This window comes from Molossus molossus, unplaced genomic scaffold (genome assembly GCF_014108415.1).
Source record: "Molossus molossus isolate mMolMol1 unplaced genomic scaffold, mMolMol1.p scaffold_m16_p_22, whole genome shotgun sequence".
NCBI classification, from domain to species: Eukaryota; Metazoa; Chordata; class Mammalia; order Chiroptera; family Molossidae; genus Molossus; species Molossus molossus.
Genome location: NW_023425358.1, coordinates 10987907 through 11008070, shown reverse-complemented (window position 1 = coordinate 11008070; position 20164 = coordinate 10987907). Strand labels below are relative to the sequence as shown.

Sequence of the window (20164 nt, the reverse complement as noted above, 5' to 3'; positions counted from 1 at the left end):
GGGTAGAGCGAGGAATTGCTTCTGCGGACAATCCCGGCCGGCTGGGAGCAGGCATCCCAGGACCAAACTGGAGTGAACCCCTTGCTCCTGTCTGCCGGGCACGCAAGTCTCCCCATCTGAGCTCAGGTGTCCTAGAAAACCCCTTTCTGTTTCCAGGACAGCACGGAATATATGAAAGTGTGTTTAAAAATAAAGCAGGAAGCAGTGCAGAAGATCAGCAGGCAGCTGTTTTCCCGGAAGAGCTGAGCAGGAGAACGTGCTTCCCCAGGCACCCAGCCAAGGACTCTCCTTGTGGGCACCGCGGCTGCCCCGCGCAGCAGCAAGGGCGTGGGGCATCCCCAGTGGCACCCCCTCCGTCTTCACCTGGGTTCCAACATCTGAGGTCCCCAGGGGCACACAGGGCCTTGGATTCAAAGCATGTCTCACTGTTTCTGGGCATCTCCCAACAAGTTTTCAGTAAAAGGTCTCTTACCTAGGGGCAGAGCAAAAGCATGCTCGGATCCCGCAAAGCAGCGCGGAACACATGCTCATTTATCTTGTAAGTGTCCTGTCAGGGAGCAGGTGGGAAATGGCAGTGGAGGTCTGAGACAAACAGCCCTTGCTCTGACCCTCCATGTGACGTCTTGAAATTGCTGCCACCACACAGGCAGCAGAGGAAAGGGTCTGCCCGCATCATCTGACTTCCCACCGTGGCCAAGAGCGGCCCTGTGTAGTCAGCAAGGCACCTGGCTCGAGGTTTAGAGAACATTCATCCAGGTTATTCTATCAAGGACACAGTCTCCAGGAAGGCGAGAAAAGCTTGTTCATAAAGATAAAGAAGGGCTAAGTGCTAGTATCCTCGAAGGTGACATCTCCCAGGATCAGAGGCTCAGGACTTTCTGGAGGGAGCAACTCATCAGGCTAAGTGTGAGCCCCAGGCCACCATGGGAGCTCAGAAGTGTCACCGCTGATCTGCTGCAGAGACCCCGCGTCCTCTCCTAGCTTCCTTCCCATCGCCAAGCACCTTAAATAGGTGCGAGCGGAATATTAGGAAAACAGACCCGGGGTGCAGGTTTCTGGGGGTTTCTTTCAAGGGCAGTGTTTTCTCCAAAAACATTTTACAGCTTTTATTTATTGATCTATTTATTATTGAGATATAACTGACATCTAACATTCTATTAGTTTTAGGCACACCATACAATAATTTGAAATATGTATATATTACAAAATGATCACCTTAAGTCTAGGTAACACGCTTCCCCACACAGCATAAATATTTTTCTTGTGATGAGAACTTACCACAATATTCATTGCTGACCCCTCATGAGGTAACCCGTGTTTGCACTTGCATTAGCTATTTCAATTTTTGAAACCCAGGGTAATATAGGATTATTGTATCTGTGACTCTTCGCCCTGAGGGTCGAAGTTTGAAAAGCAGCACACTGTTTTATATCCTTGAAGTAGCGAGGGAATGGGTGTCTGCTGGTTCAGATGAGTGCGGCTCAGAACCTAACACTTCTGGTCCTTCTAAAAGAGCTCCTGACATGGATTCACCTTTTAGGCTTTCGGGGCAACTAAAAGAGCACGTTTTAGAAAAAATAGTCACTGGTATAAAAAAAAAAAAAATCCAACTGGAACGTGTAAAGTGTGTGTTTCAAAAGGCGGTTGCTATATAGTATACCACATCAAAAAAAATTACTAAAATATATAAAATGTATAAAATACAATATGGAGCAGATATGCACAAAGTTTCATTTAAATTCATTATGTATGAATGAAGTATACTGAAGTTTATTTAGATTTCTTCTCTTTCACACGCAATTACGAAAAAATATCCGGTGACATGAGATAACTTCTGTGAAAAACTACCTTAAGATCTACTCTGTGAGCAACTTTCAGGAATACAGTGCAGTGTTGTTAACTAGAGTCACCTGCTGTGCATTACACCCTCGGGACTTCCTTATAACCGAGGCCTGTGCCTTTTGAACCCTTCACCCATTTCGCTCACTCCCTCCCCCACTGCACCCGCCCGCCTCTGGCAACCACCGATCTGCTCTCTGTATCCGTGAGTTTGGTTTTATTTTTAAATTCCACGTATAAATGTATAGCCGTTTGAAAATCTTGGGGTGTTAATAGCTTGCCCACCTCCATTTCTTGGAGGGCGAGGAATTTCTGTACCAGATGTTTAACAGTGGGTCTATGCAGCGATTTGTCGTATTAGTAAGTGCTCAGACGGCCACAGACGGCCCACTCAGGCAGCGACAGGGACCACGTGGTGACTCAGACACAGGCGGCCTCTCCCGTTCTGTCTGCTACCAGGACTGCAGATAAAAGGAGGGAGACACAGGAGGGAGCGCGGGTTTGAGCCGTCGAGCAGGAGTCCAAACATCAGCTCTGCCACTTACCTGTCTGGTGGGCCAGGTGTCACTTAACCTCGTCAGGGCGTTTTCGTATTCATTTATCCATTTATTCAGTAAGCTCTTTTGAGTACATAGAACATGCCAGGCTACGATCTGGGTCTTGGGAATAAGACAGACACCAAATTGTTCCCTTGTGGAGCTGACATCCTGATGGGGGAAGAGGCTGCCGTAAATAAACACGACGCTAAGCACACAACACAGCGCTCATGATGGAGGGCAACAGACCTCCTCCGGCGGGCTGTGGTGGGTACAACTGACAGTCCCTGGGCAATGCATGGACTATGGTAGGAATTTAATAAATTGTTGCAATTGTTATTTTTAAAATTATTCCGGATTTCTTTAACTCCTTTAAACACTTCATGTATAGCCCAGCGGTGTGGCTCAGTGGTTGAGCACTGACCCATGCACCAAAGTCACCAGTTCGATTCGCAGTCAGGGCACATGCCCGGGTTGTGGGCCAGATCCCCAGTGCGGGGCATGCAGGGGGCAGCCAGTCGATGTTCTCTCTCATGGATGTTTCTATCTCTCTCTCCCTCTCCCTTCCTCTCTCTCTAAAATCAATAAAGAAAATAAATAAACACTTCATGTATAGTTTGCACCTGACAACTGTTCATTTATTCATTCAATAAGCAACTATCGTCCCTCTATTATATGCTAGACTCTGTACTAGTCACCAAGGATACAAGCCAGTCATAGAAGGAAACCTGGTCCCTTCCCTGGGGAATGGCACCGTCGGGCCTACTGCCTGGGAGGGGCCTTCGAGAGCAGAGTGGAGGCGGCCAGAAGTCTTGCGTTTCTGGGGTCAGAATAGTCCCCTTCACTGATGGTGTCTCCTTTAACCCAGGTGTCCCCGCCATGGCCGGTGATTCCAGGAATGCTATGAACCAGAACATGGAGATCGGGGTCGCTCCCCGGGACCCCAGGAAGGTCCCCAAACAGGCTCGCGACTACCCGCCGGTGGCCACGGACCGCACCCGCCTGCTGGCGGAAGGCAAGCAGCCCCGGCAGCGCTACATGGAGAAGAGCGGCAAGTGCAACGTCCACCACGGCAACGTGCAGGAGACCTACCGCTACCTCAGCGACCTCTTCACCACGCTGGTGGACCTCAAGTGGCGCTTCAACCTGCTGGTCTTCACCATGGTCTACACCGCCACGTGGCTCTTCTTCGGCTTCCTCTGGTGGCTCATCGCCTACACCCGCGGCGATCTGGACCACGTGGGCGACAAGGAGTGGGTGCCTTGCGTGGAAAATCTCAGCGGCTTCGTGTCCGCCTTCCTGTTCTCCATCGAGACGGAAACCACCATCGGGTACGGCTTTCGGGTGATCACCGAGCGGTGTCCCGAGGGCATCGTCCTCCTCATGGTGCAGGCCATCCTGGGCTCCATCGTCAATGCCTTCATGGTGGGCTGCATGTTTGTCAAGATCAGCCAGCCCAAGAAGAGAGCGGAAACCCTCATGTTCTCCCACCACGCGGTCATCTCCATGCGCGACGAGCGCCTCTGCCTCATGTTCCGCGTGGGGGACCTGCGGAACTCGCACATCGTGGAGGCCTCCATCCGCGCCAAGCTCATCAAGTCCCGGCAGACCAAGGAGGGCGAGTTCATCCCCCTGAACCAGATCGACATCAACGTGGGCTTCGACACGGGCGACGACCGCCTCTTCCTGGTGTCCCCGCTCATCATCTCCCACGAGATCAACGAGAGGAGCCCTTTCTGGGAGATGTCTCGGGCCCAGCTGGATCAAGAGGAGTTTGAAATCGTGGTCATTCTGGAAGGGATGGTGGAGGCAACAGGTAAGACACTTCGGCAGCTTGGGCCCTGGGACTCCAGAGGGAGGAAGTTCGGCAGAGACCCGAGAGGGCAGTCAGCCACCCCAGCCCTGCAGCGGGACCTGAGCGGGACCGTGGCTCAAGGTCGAGCCATGACAACGGGGCTCCTCGAACCCTCCCAACCTCCAGGCGTGGTTCCAAACCTGAACACGTACGATCTCCGTGTGTGATGCCCTCCCACACCCCGTGGGGCAGTGCCCCTTCCCTGCTGTGGTTAAGCAGCGGAGGCGCAGAGAGACACGTGACTTGTCCGAGAAGCGCTGCAGCAGGTCGCACACTGAGGCAGGACAGCAAAGCCGTTTCCAACCCGCTACGCGCCTGCCTCCGCCCGTCCAGGGGCAGGTGTCTGCCCCAAGAGAGCTGTGTGGTCAAACAACCGGGAAATGCGGGGTCAAACAAAGGGGAGCTGGTTCCTAGCAGCAGGGCTTGACGGTGTCTTCCCGTGTGAATTGCTGGATGCAGAGAGCAGAGTGAGCGGCATCTCTCAAACCCCAGGATCCCCAGAGTCTCGGACTCCTCTTTTTGAAGGAGACATATGCCCCAGACCTGTGGGAGGGGCTCTTCTGCCCGCCCCCCTCCAGTAGCGGACCCAGCTCTGGCTCAGCGCACACTGCTGTGCAGAGAACCGCATCCACATCCATGCATGCCCGAGCCGTGCCCCCTGCACAGCCAGCCTGGCACCGCCCTGCTCAGCTCTCCTCTGACAGGCAGCCGGCAGCCGAGAGTGCCCACCATTCCTCAGTCGTGCAGACCTCTGTGTGAGGACCCCCAGGCCTGAGGAGCCCGTCCCCATGCCCGCCACTGCTGGACCTCCGGAGGGAGGAGCCCCTGCACCTGCCCCTCCTCTTTTTTCCCGGAGAGACTGAGCACTTGTACACAACTCATTCACAGAACATTTTTCTAATTTTTGCAACAACATCGCAGGGCTGGCTTCAATCCCGTTTTCCAGATGTAGTCTGCGGCGGGCAGCTTCGCGCAGACAGGAAGTGTGGTCATACCCAGGCCTTCCTTACAGAGCGAAAGCTTTGTCTCCCACAGTAGTGGGGGCCTGTCACAGAGGTGGCCCGACAGGCCTTCCGCACGGTTCAGAAAGCTGGTCTGGGCGGGAGAGTCAGACGGGGCAGCCACAGACCCTCGCGGGCGGAGCCCGTGGGCCCCAGCTGGGGAGGCGAACAGGCTCCAGGGGCTGGTGCAGCCAGGCTGCCTGGCCATCTGCTGGGCTGGAGCCTGGCCAGGCAGCATATGGTGGCAGCCGCGGGAGCCCCTGGGGCTGAGGACAGTCGGGAGACTGGATCCTCCTCCAGCAGGGCTGTGGCTCACAGGTCACACTGCCCTTGGTGCTGGGCTCAAGGGCAGAACACAGGCTGAGTTTCTGGAGAAGGAGCACAAGTCCAAGGCCGCCGATGAGGGGTCAGATCAGACACGTGGGGCAAATGGGAAGGCATTGCCGTAGCACCCCCTCACTACCACCTGAGGCGGAGGGACCGGGTGTGAGCCCGCCAAGCTCGCTTCCTTCACCTGCAGTTGACTTGTCCTACCTGGGACCTTCTCCCCGCCGTGACCTGGGACACCCTTGCTGCTGTCCTTGGGACGGCAGGGGGACTCCGGAGATGAAGGAAGGAAACCACCCACCCACACCTGTCCTGATCTCAGCGACCTTAAGGGTTTGGTCGCCGCACTTGCGAGCGCAGCGTGGCTGGGAATCCAGGCCTAGGACTGACCAGCACAGCTCTGCCCTAGCGTGCCGCTGAGAGCCGTCAGAAAAATGAGGATGATAATCTCAGAGGGGCTTTGAGGGGTGATTAAATGAAATAGCTTCTAAAGCCTAGAGCCTGGCTTCTGCCCTTCCCAGTGCGTTGGAAGAGAACCACCAGGGGCACAGATGGGATCTGCACCCAGGACGGGGCACAGAAGAGCAGGCAGGGCCTCAGAGGCTGGGCCCACAGCTCCGTGAAGGTCCTGCCTGCTGTCCCTCCTGAGGCCCAGAACCTGCAGACGTCTGACCTGACTGCTTGTAGGCTGATCAGTACCCAGCTTGGGCGCCCACGACTCTGCTGATGCTGGTGGTTGGGCAATGAGAAGTAAGGACTAAATGGCAAGGCCTGGCCCCCCCATCCCCAGAGTGGGGAGCAGGCCACGAGCCTGCCGTGTGTGGGGCGCACTGAGGTTGCCCAGCATGGAGCACAGGCTGCTGGGAAGCAGCCTTTGACCCGGCCGGGTCTGTAGGAGGCCTCTGCAGAGAAAGGCCAGGGCTGCAGCGGGCTTCTCCTTCAGCTCCCAAGCAGCCCGTACTCACCCCTGCCTTGGCCAAAAGATTCAATATCAGAACTGCTGTCTTCCTACCCTAAGCACAGGCTCCCTGCTCCCTAAACAAAGCTTCCCTCACTCTCGAGAGAGAACAACACCTAAAAATAACACAGGCATGCCAGGGCTGAGTGGACAGGGAGCGGAGGCTTTGGAGCTCACATCAAGAAACCAAGCCGCGTGTGTGCGTGTGTGCATGTGTGCGTGTGTGTCTGTGTGTCTATGTGTGTGTCTGTGTGTGCATGTGTGTCTGTGTGTGTGTCTGTGTGTCTATGTGTGTGTCTGTGTGTGCATGTATGTCTGTGTGTCTGTGTGTGTATGTGTATGTCTGTATGTGTGTGTGTGTGTGCATGTGTGTGTCTGTGTGTGCGTGTGTCTCTGTGTGTGTGCGTGTTTCTGTGTGTGTGTGTATGTGTGTGCATGTGTGTGTGTGAAAGAGAGAGAAAGGAAGAGAGGAGTCCTCTGCCTGGTGTGTCTACCCAAAACAATTCCCAGGTGCTCTCAAAGCCTGTCAGCGTCTGTGTCCACTCACTCTGAATGCATCTGCGTTCAAACCTCCCTGCCTCTTTCCTTGCCTCGGTCTTCCAGACCTCAGTGCTGCTCTCAGGAACCACGTCCCTAGCTCTGGCCACGCCACTCCAGTCTCTAGGGACCTGTGCCAGAACCTTGCATTTAATTTCTTATCTCCTGCCTCCACCACACCTCGAGCTCCATCAGGGCAAGGACTTACTTAGCTTCCATCCCCGTCGTGCTCAGCACAAAGCAGATGCTCAGCAATGCTTGATGAGTGACCAGATGGGTGGATGGACGGAGGGTTGGATGAATGGCTGGATGATGGATGGGTAGATGGACAGATGGGTGGATGGACAGATGGGTGGATAGACGGAGGGTTGGGTGAATGGCTGGGTGACGGATGGGTAGATGGACAGATGGGTGGACAGACGGAGGGTTGGGTGAATGGTTGGGTGATGGATGGGTAGATGGACAGATGGGTGGATGGATGGAGGGTTGGGTGAATGGCTGGGTGATGAATGGGTAGATGGACAGATGGGTGGATGTACAGATGGGTGGATAGACGGAGGGTTGGGTGAATGGCTGGGTGACGGATGGGTGGATGGACAGATGGGTGGATGATCGGACAGCTGGATGGTGGAGGCTGTGGCCAGTTCTAACGTGTGTGCCCTCCCCTCCAGGCATGACCTGCCAAGCGCGGAGCTCCTACATGGACACAGAGGTGCTCTGGGGCCACCGGTTCACACCGGTCCTCACCTTGGAAAAAGGCTTCTACGAGGTGGACTACAACACCTTCCACGATACCTATGAGACCAACACGCCCAGCTGCTGTGCCAAGGAGCTGACAGAAATGAGGCAGGAAGGCCGGCTCTTCCCTCACCTCCCCAGCACCCCCCTGCCGGGAAGCTGTGCTACAGCAGAGTGGGAGGCAGAGGCTGAGCAGGATGGAGAGGATGAGCCCGAGGGCCTGGAAGCGTCCCGGGAGACCAGGGGCTCGGTGTAAGGGCCACAGCCCCCCTTCCACTGGCTCCTGTGAGCTCAGACGCTGCAGAGCCAGAGGTGGGTGGGGTGAACTCGCTGAGTGTGGATTTTGGGGGGCCTAGGGGCCATCGAGGCTCTGTGAGGAGGAACAGCACATCCAGTCCCGGAACCTCCCAGCTCAGGGCCTCTCCAAACAGACGGCCTGTGGCCTGGGCCCGCGCAGTCTCTTCTCCCAGCCTCTGTCGGCACGGGCGAAGGGCAGGCCATGTGGGCTTCTCCACGGTGAGGGTTACCGCGGGGCCTCTGCCCTCACACACACCCTCCTCGGGTCGCACAGACCAGCTGGCAGCCCGCCTCAGGGGCTGACCCCTGGAGGGGCAGTCACCCCTTCCCCTCGCTCCTACCAGCCTAAGGCAGGACATGGATTTGAGGAGGGGGGACTTTGCCCTTCTGGAAGCTCAGACGCTCCTTCCAGACTGAGGTCAGAGATCTCATGGGTTGGGGTTGAGCCAAGTCAGGCCTTTCAGATCTGAGACCAGGGGCCACGCTGGGAGCAGCCGAGGGCAGGGGCCTCGACGGTCTTTTGTTACCTGTGAAGGGTGCGTGTTCTCCATGTGTCGAACGGAGCCTGCGGGATCACTGATCTCAGAGTGACTCTCAGAAAGTGGCCCAGGCCACAGAGCACCTCTGCACCCCCGGAGTGTCCCAGCCCTTCCCGGCCACCCCAGTCACTGTGCCCTGCACCTCCCACTCAAAGGAGAGCCCAGGCGCCCAAGGATCTGAAGTACTTCTATCCTTCACTGTGGGTGTCTTCCAAAGTCCCAGAGAGCCTGCGGTGGACCCAGGGAGAGAGAAAGCTGGGGGTCAGGGTGGAGCCAGGGTGGGCAGAGGGGCAGGCACAGCGGACAGAACGGCAGGCGGCCAGAACGTGGAATGAGCATCAGCACCCGCTGTTGCCCAGGTGCCGACCTCAGGACTCACACATCACAGTTAGCCAGCGAATCAGGACGGGAGGCAGAGTGAGGAGGCTGCAGAGGCAGCTTCCCCTCAAGCCCAGGCTGGGCGAGCTCTCAGCTGGTAGCCAGAAGCCCGGGGCTGCCCTCCGTGGGCAGGGAAGGGGGAGGGGAGGGCTGCCTCCTCCCATCTTGCAAACATGGGGTGAGGGAATCCGTGGGAGAACAGGAGTGGGTGAACATTGAGAGAGGAAAGAGCAGAGAAGAGCCGTAAACCCGACAGCTGCAGAGGGCTTTTCCTCCCCAGCAGCGAAGGCACAGACAGAGGCCGGACGGAGGGACAGACCCACAGTGCAGATGGTCTGTCATGTTGAGAGATGGAGCGTGTCTGCTACCTGTTGAGGCAGAGAAGCGTCTGATTAGCTGACGGAGACCTGGAGAGAGGTTTCATGTGGCCCCCGGCCACGGAGTTCCGGAGGCTTCACCCACGGTGTTCACAGCTCTCGGCTGGCCTTCCAAAGCAGAAGCCTGCTCCTGCCCCCGACGGAGCGCCTTCCCCGGGGCTGAGAGCGAAGCGGATCCTTAGGGCCCAGCAAGGAGAAGTGCATCGGTCCTGGGGCAGGTGAGGGAGGGGGCAGGTGAGAGGGGGCAGGTGAGAGGGGGCAGGTGAGAGGGGACAGGTGAGAGGGGGCAGGTGAGGGGGGCAGGTGAGGGAGGGGGCAGGTGAGAGGGGGCAGGTGAGACAGGGGCAGGTGAGAGGAGACAGGTGAGGGAGGGGGCAGGTGAGAGGGGCAGGTGAGAGGGGGCAGGTGAGATGGGGCAGGTGAGAGGGGCGCGTGAGAGGGGCTGGTGAGAGGGGGCAGGTGAGAGGAGCCGGTGAGAGGGGGGCAGGTGAGAGGAGCCGGTGAGAGGGGGGCAGGTGAGAGGAGCCGGTGAGAGGGGGGCAGGTGAGAGGGGGCAGGTGAGAGGGGCTGGTGAGAGGGGGCAGGTGAGAGGGGGGCAGGTGAGAGGAGCCGGTGAGAGGGGGGCAGGTGAGAGGAGCCGGTGAGAGGGGGGCAGGTGAGAGGGGGCAGGTGAGAGGAGCAGGTGAGAGGGGGGCAGGTGAGGGAGGGGGCAGGTGAGAGGGGCAGGTGAGAGGAGCAGGTGAGAGGGGGGCAGGTGAGGGAGGGGGCAGTTGAGAGGGGGCAGGTGAGAGGTTCAGGTGAGGGAGGAGGCAGGTGAGAGGGGGCAGGTGAGGGAGGAGGCAGGTGAGAGGGGGCAGGTGAGGGAGGAGGTTGGTGAGGGAGGGGGCAGGTGAGAAGGGGGCAGGTGTGAGGGGGGCAGGTGTGAGAGGGGCAGGTGTGAGGGGTGGGTGAGAGGGGGGCAGGTGAGGGAGGGGGCAGGTGAGAGGGGGCAGGCGAGGGAGGGGGCAGGTGAGAAGGGGGCAGGTGTGAGGGGGGCAGGTGTGAGAGGGGCAGGTGTGAGGGGCGGGCAGGTGAGAGGGAGGCAGGTGAGAGGGGCAGGTGAGAGGGGCAGGTGTGACGGGGGCAGGTGTGAGGGGGGCAGGTGTGAGGGGCAGGTGAGGGGCGGGTGAGAGGGAGGCAGGTGAGAGGGGCAGGTGAGAGGGGCAGGTGTGACGGGGGCAGGTGTGAGGGGGGCAGGTGTGAGGGGCAGGTGAGGGGCGGGTGAGAGGGAGGCAGGTGAGAGGGGCAGGCAGCCTGAGAAGGGATCCGCCTCTCATGGCTGCTACCCTCAGGGCAGGGGATGCCTGCGTTTGGGTAGGAGGCTGGATTTTGGGTGGTGGACCCAGAGAAGCAGTGAGCAAGCGGGTGGCTCCCCAGGGGCAGGGTGCGAAGTCGGGCTCCAGGCCCCTTCTGTGCCTCAGGGGGAAGGGAGGAGGAGGCCTGCAGCGTCCAGAGGATGAGCCGGCATGCAGCTAGGGTTCTAGGCGGGGAGCCCGTTCCTGAGATTGGGGCCTGGGGTGAGAGGAATCTGGGTACCAGAACGTGCCCCAGGCCCGCCAGACCCCCGCCCCCACAGCAGGACCACAGGCTGCAGGCGACAGCCCTGGGTGGGGCAGCGAAGAGACGGCCGGAAAGCACGGGGCAGAGCGGCGGCTGGACGGGGGCGGGGCCTGTTTCACACCCGCCTCCCGGGTGGGGGGGGGGTCTGAACTCTCCAGCTGGCCGAGGAGTGCTCCCCAGGGCTCTGTCTCTGCAGCGGCTCCACGAACCCAAAGCACATCTCTGCTAAGCAGCAGCTGTGGAGGTTACGAGAGGATGGGCCAGCGCGGGGCTATCTCAACGCCCCCTGGCAGCAGAGCCGCTGTGCTGGGGTCCGTCGGCACCAACGCGAGTGTGCACGGCAGCTGCTTTCTGTCCCGGAAACGCAAGTGCAAGACTGCCCTGGCGGCCCTAGGAAATCCTTCCTTGGTCAGCTGGTCCCGCTGAAGCGTCAAAAGTTCTTCAGATCACTTTATGGAATTTCTTGTATAGATGCGGACTTACTAAATGTGGTCTGGAGATGCTCAGCACTACTGCGAGTCACTTTAAAGACACCAGCCATGTCCGGCCGCTGTGGCTCAGTGGTTGAGCATCGACCCTGCTCCAAGAGGTCGCCAGTTCCATTCCGGTCAGGGCACATGCCCAGGTTGTGGGCCTGATCCCAGTGGGGGGCATGCAGGAGGCGGCCAGTCGATGTTCTCTCTCATCGATGTTTCTATCTCTCTCTCCCTCTCCCTTCCTCTCTCTAAAATCAATAAAGGGAAAAAAAAAAAAAACACACCAGCCACTGTGAGCCACAGCCCTGGGCTGCACAGCCCAGCCCCCCCATCACTTCTGACAGGCCCCAGAGGGTGGAGCCGGGCTGTGAGGTGGGGCCGCTGCTGATTCCCACAGGCTCAACATCCGCAGGATCCCAAGCGCCATCTCCCGGGTCAGACCCTGGAAGCACTGGGAGCCAGCTCCTGCCTCAGGGTCCGTGTCCTCCCCTCTGACGACAAGCGTCCCCTGTAAGGGAAAGGCCCCAGGGACTCAGAAGGAGGTAAGATCCCCTCGTTCTCTTCTCCCATCAGTCCGACACCTGACAGGAGTTGTCACCGTTACCCAAAGAACCCTGTTGGCAGGCCAGGAGGAACGGGCACTGCCCATGACCAGACGCCGTCCCGGCTGGGCGGCCAGAGCCCTCTGTCGTCGTCCTACTGCTGCTTTCAGATCATGGCTTCGGCAGCTGACTTTGATGGAGGAGAAAGAGCCCTTGCTGTCTGGAGAGACCCTCCCTGTCCATGATCTGTGACAACTGGGCACCGTGTTTCACGGGACTTATCCCAGGCCCTGCCTTCCAGCAGGCCTGTGTCTCTTGTGAGTCAGGAGCCATAGAAACTTGAATTTTTGTATTGACGTTGTCCCAAACAAAAACTGTTGGCCTATTGTCTTTTAAGAACATGCCCTGAATGCATCCCTGCACATACACAACCTCCTGAGCACTGCTGCGCAGTGGGTTTGGCACGCCACCTGGGTGATTGCGTTTACTTCTCAAAACACTGCCAGGAAGCCCTTGGAAACCCATCGCCAATGAGACAACTGAGGTTCAGAGAGGTTAATAGTTTGCTCAAGGACACACAGATAATGACAGGTGCCAACCACCTCCCAACCAACACAGAAGGGCCCTCATCCTGCATAACGCCCACCATAAGGTGGGGCGTCGGGCGAGCTGGGGAGCAGGAACAGGACGCCCCGCCCTTCAGGTGGTCCGTTTGCGTGCTGTGTCGTGCGGGAGTTTCAGGTCCCATCCTCCAGCGGGTTCTCCTTGGCAGGAGAATTGGGAAACACCTTTCTCCGATTACCAGAGAATGGATGAGCTGTGAAGAGAGACTAGATGGGGTCTCACTGCTTTAGGAAGAAGCCAGTTCTGCCCGGCTTGGTTGTTGCTGATGACTGCTCCTTAAACTGCTGTGTCAAATCTTCCTCCCTGTGTAGGATTCGTCAGCCTGCGTGTTGAAAGGAACACCACTGCACCGCTAGAAATGTATCCAATAAAGTGGGTTTGATCTTACCAACTCTCTCGTCTAAATAGATGACCATGGGCACCCTGGTCGTTTGGCTCAGCAGTTAGAGTGTCGGCCTGCAGACCAATGAGTCACAGGTTCGATTCCTGAGTCGTGGGTTCGATTCCAGTCAGGGGCATGTACCTCGGTTGTGGTTTGTCCCCAGCCCTGGTCAGGGTCGTGCTGGAGGCAACTAGTTATGTGTCCCTCTCACGTCGATGTCTCTCCCTCTCCCTCCTGCTCTATCTGAAAATGAACGGAGCAATATCCTCAGGTGAGGATTAGAAAAAGAACCAGATGGCCATTGCTTCCCATTGACATTTATTGCCAGTTTAAGCAAACTCGTTCTTTTTCTCATCAGTCTAAAAACTGAGCAGCGACGTCTAGACGGTGTTGGGGCGAGAGTGTGGCAAAGGTGGGGTGGAGGAGCCCGAATGAGAAGAGCCGAGCAGGAGGCAGGGCTCAGCCGGCAAAGTGCAGCAGGGGAACAAGAAACGCAGAGAGCATGCGCAGTGTGGCGTCTCACGACCGCTCATTCGCTCCATCCCCCAGATAATCCCCACGCGTCCTTGAATGTTCAGTATTCAGATCTACGCTACATCCTGAGCAACATGCCCACGTTGGGAGCCGGGGACCCAGGCCGTCCATGGCGCCAGCCAGCAGAACGGCCGATATCAGCGCGCAGTGCGGACGGGGCAGAGGAAGCGGTGATGTTCAGTATTGGCAAACGACGTCGGGACTGCGCGAGTTAAGGCCAAAGTCTCTGTTGAAATGTCATTAGTAGCAGAGGGTTTCAGATTGGCTTCCTTCTGTTCACATTGACCCAGTGAGAACTGAACAGTTCAGACTCACAGAGGAGGTTAACTGAAGGTCCCCCGCTGATGCGTATGGGAGGTTCCCATGGCTGGCCATGGTCACTAGGCATGTCTTAGTCAGTTTGGGCTGCTGTAAAAAAACATACCCCAGACTGGGGACTTAAACATGTATTTCTCACAGCTCTGGAGGCTGGGACATCCCAGATCAAGGTGCCCGAGACTCGGTGCTGGGGAGGCCTGCTTCCTGCTTCGTGGATGGCCATCCTCTCACGAGCCCCCAGGATGGGGAGCGCTCTGGGACCTGCCATCCGAGCACTGCTCCCATTGGAGAGGCCTTCACCCTCGGGACCCACTCACTTGGTGAAGGCCCACCCTCTACTACCATCACTTTAGGGGTTAGTGCTTCAGTTCTGGGGGCACACACATTCCGTTTGTAGCCAGGCGTCAGCAGATCAGTGCCCGTGACCCGGGCCAAAGCACTGGGCCTCTGCGTCATCACTGGGCCGGAGACCTGGGGGGCGGGGGGAGCCTCCTGGCTGGATCGCAGTACAAAGACTGTCCTGTACCAGGCGGGAGACACCGGGTCAGAGGACCCCTCCGTGGCACATTTGCCGGGTTGCGAGGTGAGAACTATACACACGTATCTAATAAAAAGCCAACGTCTGAACATCACCCTCAGCGAACCCACCTGGCCCAGAAGGTCCAGACTCTGCTTGTGCCAGTCAGTGGACCAGCCTGAGACCCACTCCCTGGACGTCCCTATAGACTGTGTAAGATGCCAGCCGTTAAGTGTGTTGATTTCTTTATGGCAAATAAATGTCTAGGAAGGAATTTCAGAAACAGAAGTAGTGCTGACCTTTTTCTCTGAGGGACCATTTACGTTCACTCAGAGCTGCTGCTGAAATGGCCCTGCCTCCCTCCGCCGAGCAAGCAGCCCGTCACCGAGGACGGAGGAAGGAGAATTTGAGCACATGAGCGTTTGTCTCGAGTGTTCTTCTACCAAGTGGCAAAAGCCCGCGTGGAGCAAGCGGGGGCTGAGTGGGGTGCGGTGGCTGGTGGTCCGAAAGCAGGGTCCCCCTGTGGGCACACGCCAAATGTGTGTCCAGCTGGGTCTGGTCCATGGCGCAGGTGGGTGAGGGGAAGTGTTTGCTGAGCCCAGATTTCTCCCTGAGGGATGGGAACGGGCTGCCTGCCTCCCTGTGATGCCCGCTCAGGACCTGCCCTGGCACAGCCCTCACCCGCCCCTGTCTTCACAGTGAGCACCCGGCTAAAGTCTGCCCAGTGGACATGCCCCGTCTTCAGGGGTCCTCGCGCCTTGTCAGGGAAAAGGAGAGACTCCTGTGAGTGAGCTGCTCCTCTGCACCTGCCTCCCGGAACCCCAGGGGGGCCACAGTAGCAGGAGAATCTGGCCATCGGTCCAGCAGCCGCGTGTCCTGACTGTCCCTCCAGGCCCGCTGGACCCTCGGCAGGCACCTGACAGCGGCTCGTGTCAAAGAGCACAGGCCGACTCCACACGGCGTCCAAAGCATCTCTTGGCGCTGTCTCGATTGTCCTACACATGCCTCGGTTCGGCGAGTACTTATTGAGCGCCTTCTGTGTGCCAGAAGCAGGGATCAGCGCCGTGGACTGAGCCACGATCCAGACAGGTATTCTCTCCCATGGAATGACTGTCTGGCAGAGTGAGGACAGATGCAGACATACACAAACCAACGAGAGGATCCGCGTCTGCGCAGGGCTGTGAAGGAAACACACAGGGTACTGAGGTCAAGGACAGCAGGGGCACACCTAAGGAGGGGCTCAGGGACTGTCTCCAAGGAGGTGCCTGGAGTGGAGGCGTGGATTATGAGCAGGAATGACCTAGATGCGGCTGTGAGTGTGGACTTTGTTCCAAGTGCAGTGGGGAGCGGGGGGAGGCTTCATCAGAGCAGTGACCCTGTGCAGCTCTACGCTGACAAGGTGTGGACTCAGGTGCACCGCCCTTTCAGTCCCCAGGGGTCACACTGGGACACTTTCTGAGGTGCTCAGTCTGGCTGTACCCAACCTCGGCGTCCAAGACCAAAGAGCCACAGCTAATTCTGAATACTTCTTTATAAATATTTCCAAGTTATACACTCAGGAGTATTTCTGAGCCATTCTGAACAAATTCACTGTATTATTGTACTTCTCTTGCGTGCCAGGCGCTGCTCAGGTTGTGTGAGGACCTCATAGGGGCCACCAACCACACCCAGGTCCACCGGCAGCATGTCCCACCTGTGCCTGGCAACAGCCTCAGCTAGCCACCCGCGCTGGTTGTCAGGCTGCAACCGGCGACTCAGGCCGGCCAGAGCCCCCTGGCGCTCGGCGCTGGCCATGCAGCTCACGAGTGCTCAGTAGGCAGCAGCCTGGTAACTGCAGCGCTTCCAGGCCGCGTCTGCCGGGGAAACCAGTCTCTTGCCAGAACCTTGCAAGTTTCCACTTTAAAAAGAAAATTTCAGCCTGGCCGGTGTGGCTCAGTGGAATGAGCATTGCCCCAGGGACTGAGAGGTCCCAGTTTAATTCCCAGTCAGGGCACATGCCTGGGTTTCGGGCTCAATCCCCAGTGTAGGTGTGCGGGGGTGTGCAGGGGTGTGTGCAGGGGTTCTGCAGGGGTGTGCAGGGGTGTGTGCAGGGGTTGTGCAGGGGCATGCAGGGGTGTGCAGGGGGTGTGCAGGGGGTGTGCAGGAGGCAGCCGATCAATGTTTCTATCTCCCCTTCTCCCTTCCTCTCTATCTAAAAATATCAATACAAATATATATTTTTTAAATGGAAATTTCATTCTGTGAGGAGCTGCTCGTGTGTTTGATGTGTTTACAACATCTGGAAACTGCTCCAAGGCTACCATGGTGGTACAGACTCAGACTGTTAAGAGCAATGAAATGACACTGAAAAATTGGCATTACTTAGGATAATGATCTGGTTAAGAGTAGAGAATAAATTGAAAGGGGCAAGAGGATGCTTTAGGAGGCCAGTTGGTGAGAAATGATGGTAACTTGGACAAAGAAGGTAGCAGTGGAGTTGAGATGATGGATTGAGAAAGTACAATAGGAATAATTAACAAAACGGTGGATCCTGGGGAGAAGGGAGTGTTAGGAAGGATGCCAGGCCTCTGGCTTGCAGAACCAAATAGAGAGCTGGGTCAGTCCCTGAGCCCAGCCACCCTGGAGCGCAGTGAAATTTTGGTGGTGGTGGTGGAGAGGGGGACACTGGTGTGAGTTGGGTTTTGGACCCCACAGAAGAGTCTTGAGATGAAAACAGAGCAGGAATGAGTAACATGAGGCAACACTCATTTATCTGCAGAGCAAGTCCTTCAGAGTCCTCCTGCGGCCTCCTGCTCGACCCCAAGCACGCCAGCATCCCAGGATGGCCAAGCAAGGGAAGCCAGCATTGCAGGCTGACACCCTCCTCCCCTCTCTCTGAACATGGCCGATTGTTTTTCTTCCTTACACGGCACCTAATCTAGTTTGCTCCGAATTTCTCTCCTAGCTAGTGCTGTTTACATTGCACCTTTGCAATTTCTTTTGATTTCCACTGCCCATTTCAGTGCCTTATTTTCATCGTTGGAGCTTTCCTTTCAACGTGCTATCATCTCGTTGGTTTCTGTGACCTGTAGCTAGCTCAAAAGAGTGGATTTCAATATTTTCCTTACAGAGTTGCATTTCCCTATCAACTGGAGAAAAGTCAGGTGATTCCCATGAAATTGCTGGTGGGCGGGAAGGCGTCGGAATGAACCAGCCGGCTGCTTGTGAGGCTGAGGATCTCAGGGAGGGGATCTTCACAGACTGGCCCTGGGCAGACAACTGCAGTTTTCAACAGTTAATATAAACTTGATTCCTGCATTATTGCCCCTCAGTTCACCCCAGCCCCTTTCATTTGTACTCGCTATGCCTAGACTAGGCTATCCGTCTTGATGTTCTTCCCACAACTCTCCTACACACCTTTAATGTCACTTCTATACATGCTCCTCAGATTTCTGTCTAAATTAGAAAGTTCAAGTACTTTTTTTTTTTTTTGGCATCTAGTGAACCTCCTCATGGGTCATATTTTGTTTTTGTATTTTTTGTTTATTCTTTATTGATTTTAGAGAGAGAGGAAGTGAGAAGGAGAGAGAGAGAAACATTGATGAGAGAGAACATTGATTGGCCACCTCCTGCATGTCCCCCACTGGGGATCGGGCCCACAACCTGGGCATGTGCCCTGACCGGGAATCGAACCGGCGACTTCTTGGTGCATGGGTCGATGCTCAACCACTGAGCCACACCGGCTGGACATGGGTCATATTTTGTACCTCAACTTTAGGGGCCTGTTGGAACTTGAGTCTAGTTATAGGTCTAGAAACAAAGAGGGGTGGTGGGGTGGGCGTGTCTCTGCCACGAGGGGTCAGGAGTCCTCTTCCACAGGCAAAGACTCATCAGAATTCAGGGGCTCAATGTGTTCAGCTTCAGGAAAGTCTTCCCACACGTCCCCATTCCCTCTTAGCCAATGCCCTCGCTCCAACAGTGGATGCCCTGAGGGGCTGGGAGTTCAAACTGCACTGAAGCCAGCCACTCACAAGGTGAGATTCTGCATTTGATTGCCAGCCATCTCGGCCCTGCAGGCCCAGGGGGTGAGGGCCATCTCGGCCCCGCAGGCCCAGGGGGTGAGGGCCATCTCGACCCCGCAGCCCCAGGGGGTGAGGGCCATCTCGACCCCGCAGCCCCAGGGGGTGAGGGCCATCTCGACCCCGCAGCCCCAGGGGGTGAGGGCCATCTCGACCCCGCAGCCCCAGGGGGTGAGGGCCATCTCGGCCCCGCAGCCCCAGGGGGTGAGGGCCATCTCGGCCCCGCAGCCCCAGGGGGTGAGGGCCATCTCGGCCCCGCAGCCCCAGGGGGTGAGGGCCATCTCGGCCCCGCAGCCCCAGGGGGTGAGGGCCATCTCGGCCGCAGCCCCACGTGGTGAGGGCCATCTCGGCCCCACAGCCCCAGGGGGTGAGGGCCATCTCGGCCCCGCAGCCCCAGGGGGTGAGGGCCATCTCGGCCCCGCAGCCCCAGGGGGTGAGGGCCATCTCGGCCCCGCAGCCCCAGGGGGTGAGGGCCATCTCGGCCCCGCAGCCCCAGGGGGTGAGGGCCATCTCGGCCACAGCCCCACATGGTGAGGGCCATCTCGGCCCCGCAGCCCCAGGGGGTGAGGGTCTCATCAGCGCACACATCGAAACTCTTAGATTATTTACGTGGAACTTGAGCTGGAAATTCAAATCTCTGAGCTTATCCTTTTCTTTCACCACTTTCTCAGGGATGTGAGGAGCAGCCAACCAATGTCATTGCATTTATCAGTTTTCCAGAAATGTTCAAAAGTATCATATACCTAGTCACCTGGCATCTTGCTTTGTATCAGTGGTTGATTAGGGGCACCCAACAATACCCAGATATTTTGCACATCTTTATAAACCGTTCATGTCACGGACAATCAGTGCTCTCTGTACTGCTGGAAATAGAATCATTAGCATCTTAAAATCTAATTCGATTGAAGAGCCATTTCCAGAAACAATTCAGAAAATTCATCCTTAGCATTCTATTTCTCCAGAAACACAGTCAGGAGCAAAATCTGTAGTAGTCATGGTTCTCCAGAGAAACAGAACCAGTATGAGGATTGATTGATTTATTCTGAGGAATTGGCTCACATCATGATGGAGGCGGAGAAGTCCCACAACCTCCCGTCTGCAGGCCAAAGACCTAGGAAGGCGGTGGTCTGAGTACAAGTCTGAATGTGTGAGAACCAGGGGAGTAAATGGTATAAATCCCAGTCCCAGCGCAGAAGTGGAGGAGATGAGATGTCACAGCTCAGCAGTGAGGCAGGAAAAAAGGTAAATTCTTCCCTCTTCTGCTTTTTGTCCTGTCCAGGCCCTCATAGGACTGGATGACACCCACTCACATTGAGGAGGGAAATCTATGTTATTAAGTCCACTGATTCAGGTGCTAATATCATACCTAGTAACAATATTTAATCTGGGCGTTCAGTGGCCCGTGATGTTGATACATAAAAGTAACCATCATATTACAAGAAGAGGTGACAGCTTCAGGTGATTTTTAAGAAGTAGAGTTGACGGGACCTAGTAAGGAAAGAGAGACATGGACAGAGTAGGGCAAGAGATGTCGAGACTGCCTCCCTTGTTTTGGGCCTGAGCAATCGGATGAATGGTGATGACATTCACCCAGAGGAAACAGTGGAGAATGATCAGTCTTGGAAAGAAAGTAAACCTCACTTTTCCCATGTTGGATGTGAAGTACCTGTGATAGGTCCACGTGAAAATGTGGAGTTGGAATAGAAGCCTGAGTAGGTAGGAGACAAACCAG

General features: G+C 56.7%; 1 protein-coding gene across 1 annotated transcript; it reads left to right on the top strand.

Annotated features, from left to right (window-relative positions):
• Positions 1-3191: 3191 nt before the first annotated feature.
• Positions 3192-8079, top strand: KCNJ5 (potassium inwardly rectifying channel subfamily J member 5). The gene is made up of 2 exons (XM_036276957.1): positions 3192-4191; positions 7725-8079. Exons 1-2 carry the CDS (start codon positions 3255-3257, stop codon positions 8045-8047), a joined length of 1260 nt encoding a protein of 419 aa, XP_036132850.1. The 5' UTR covers positions 3192-3254; the 3' UTR covers positions 8048-8079.
• Positions 8080-20164: the final 12085 nt, after the last annotated feature.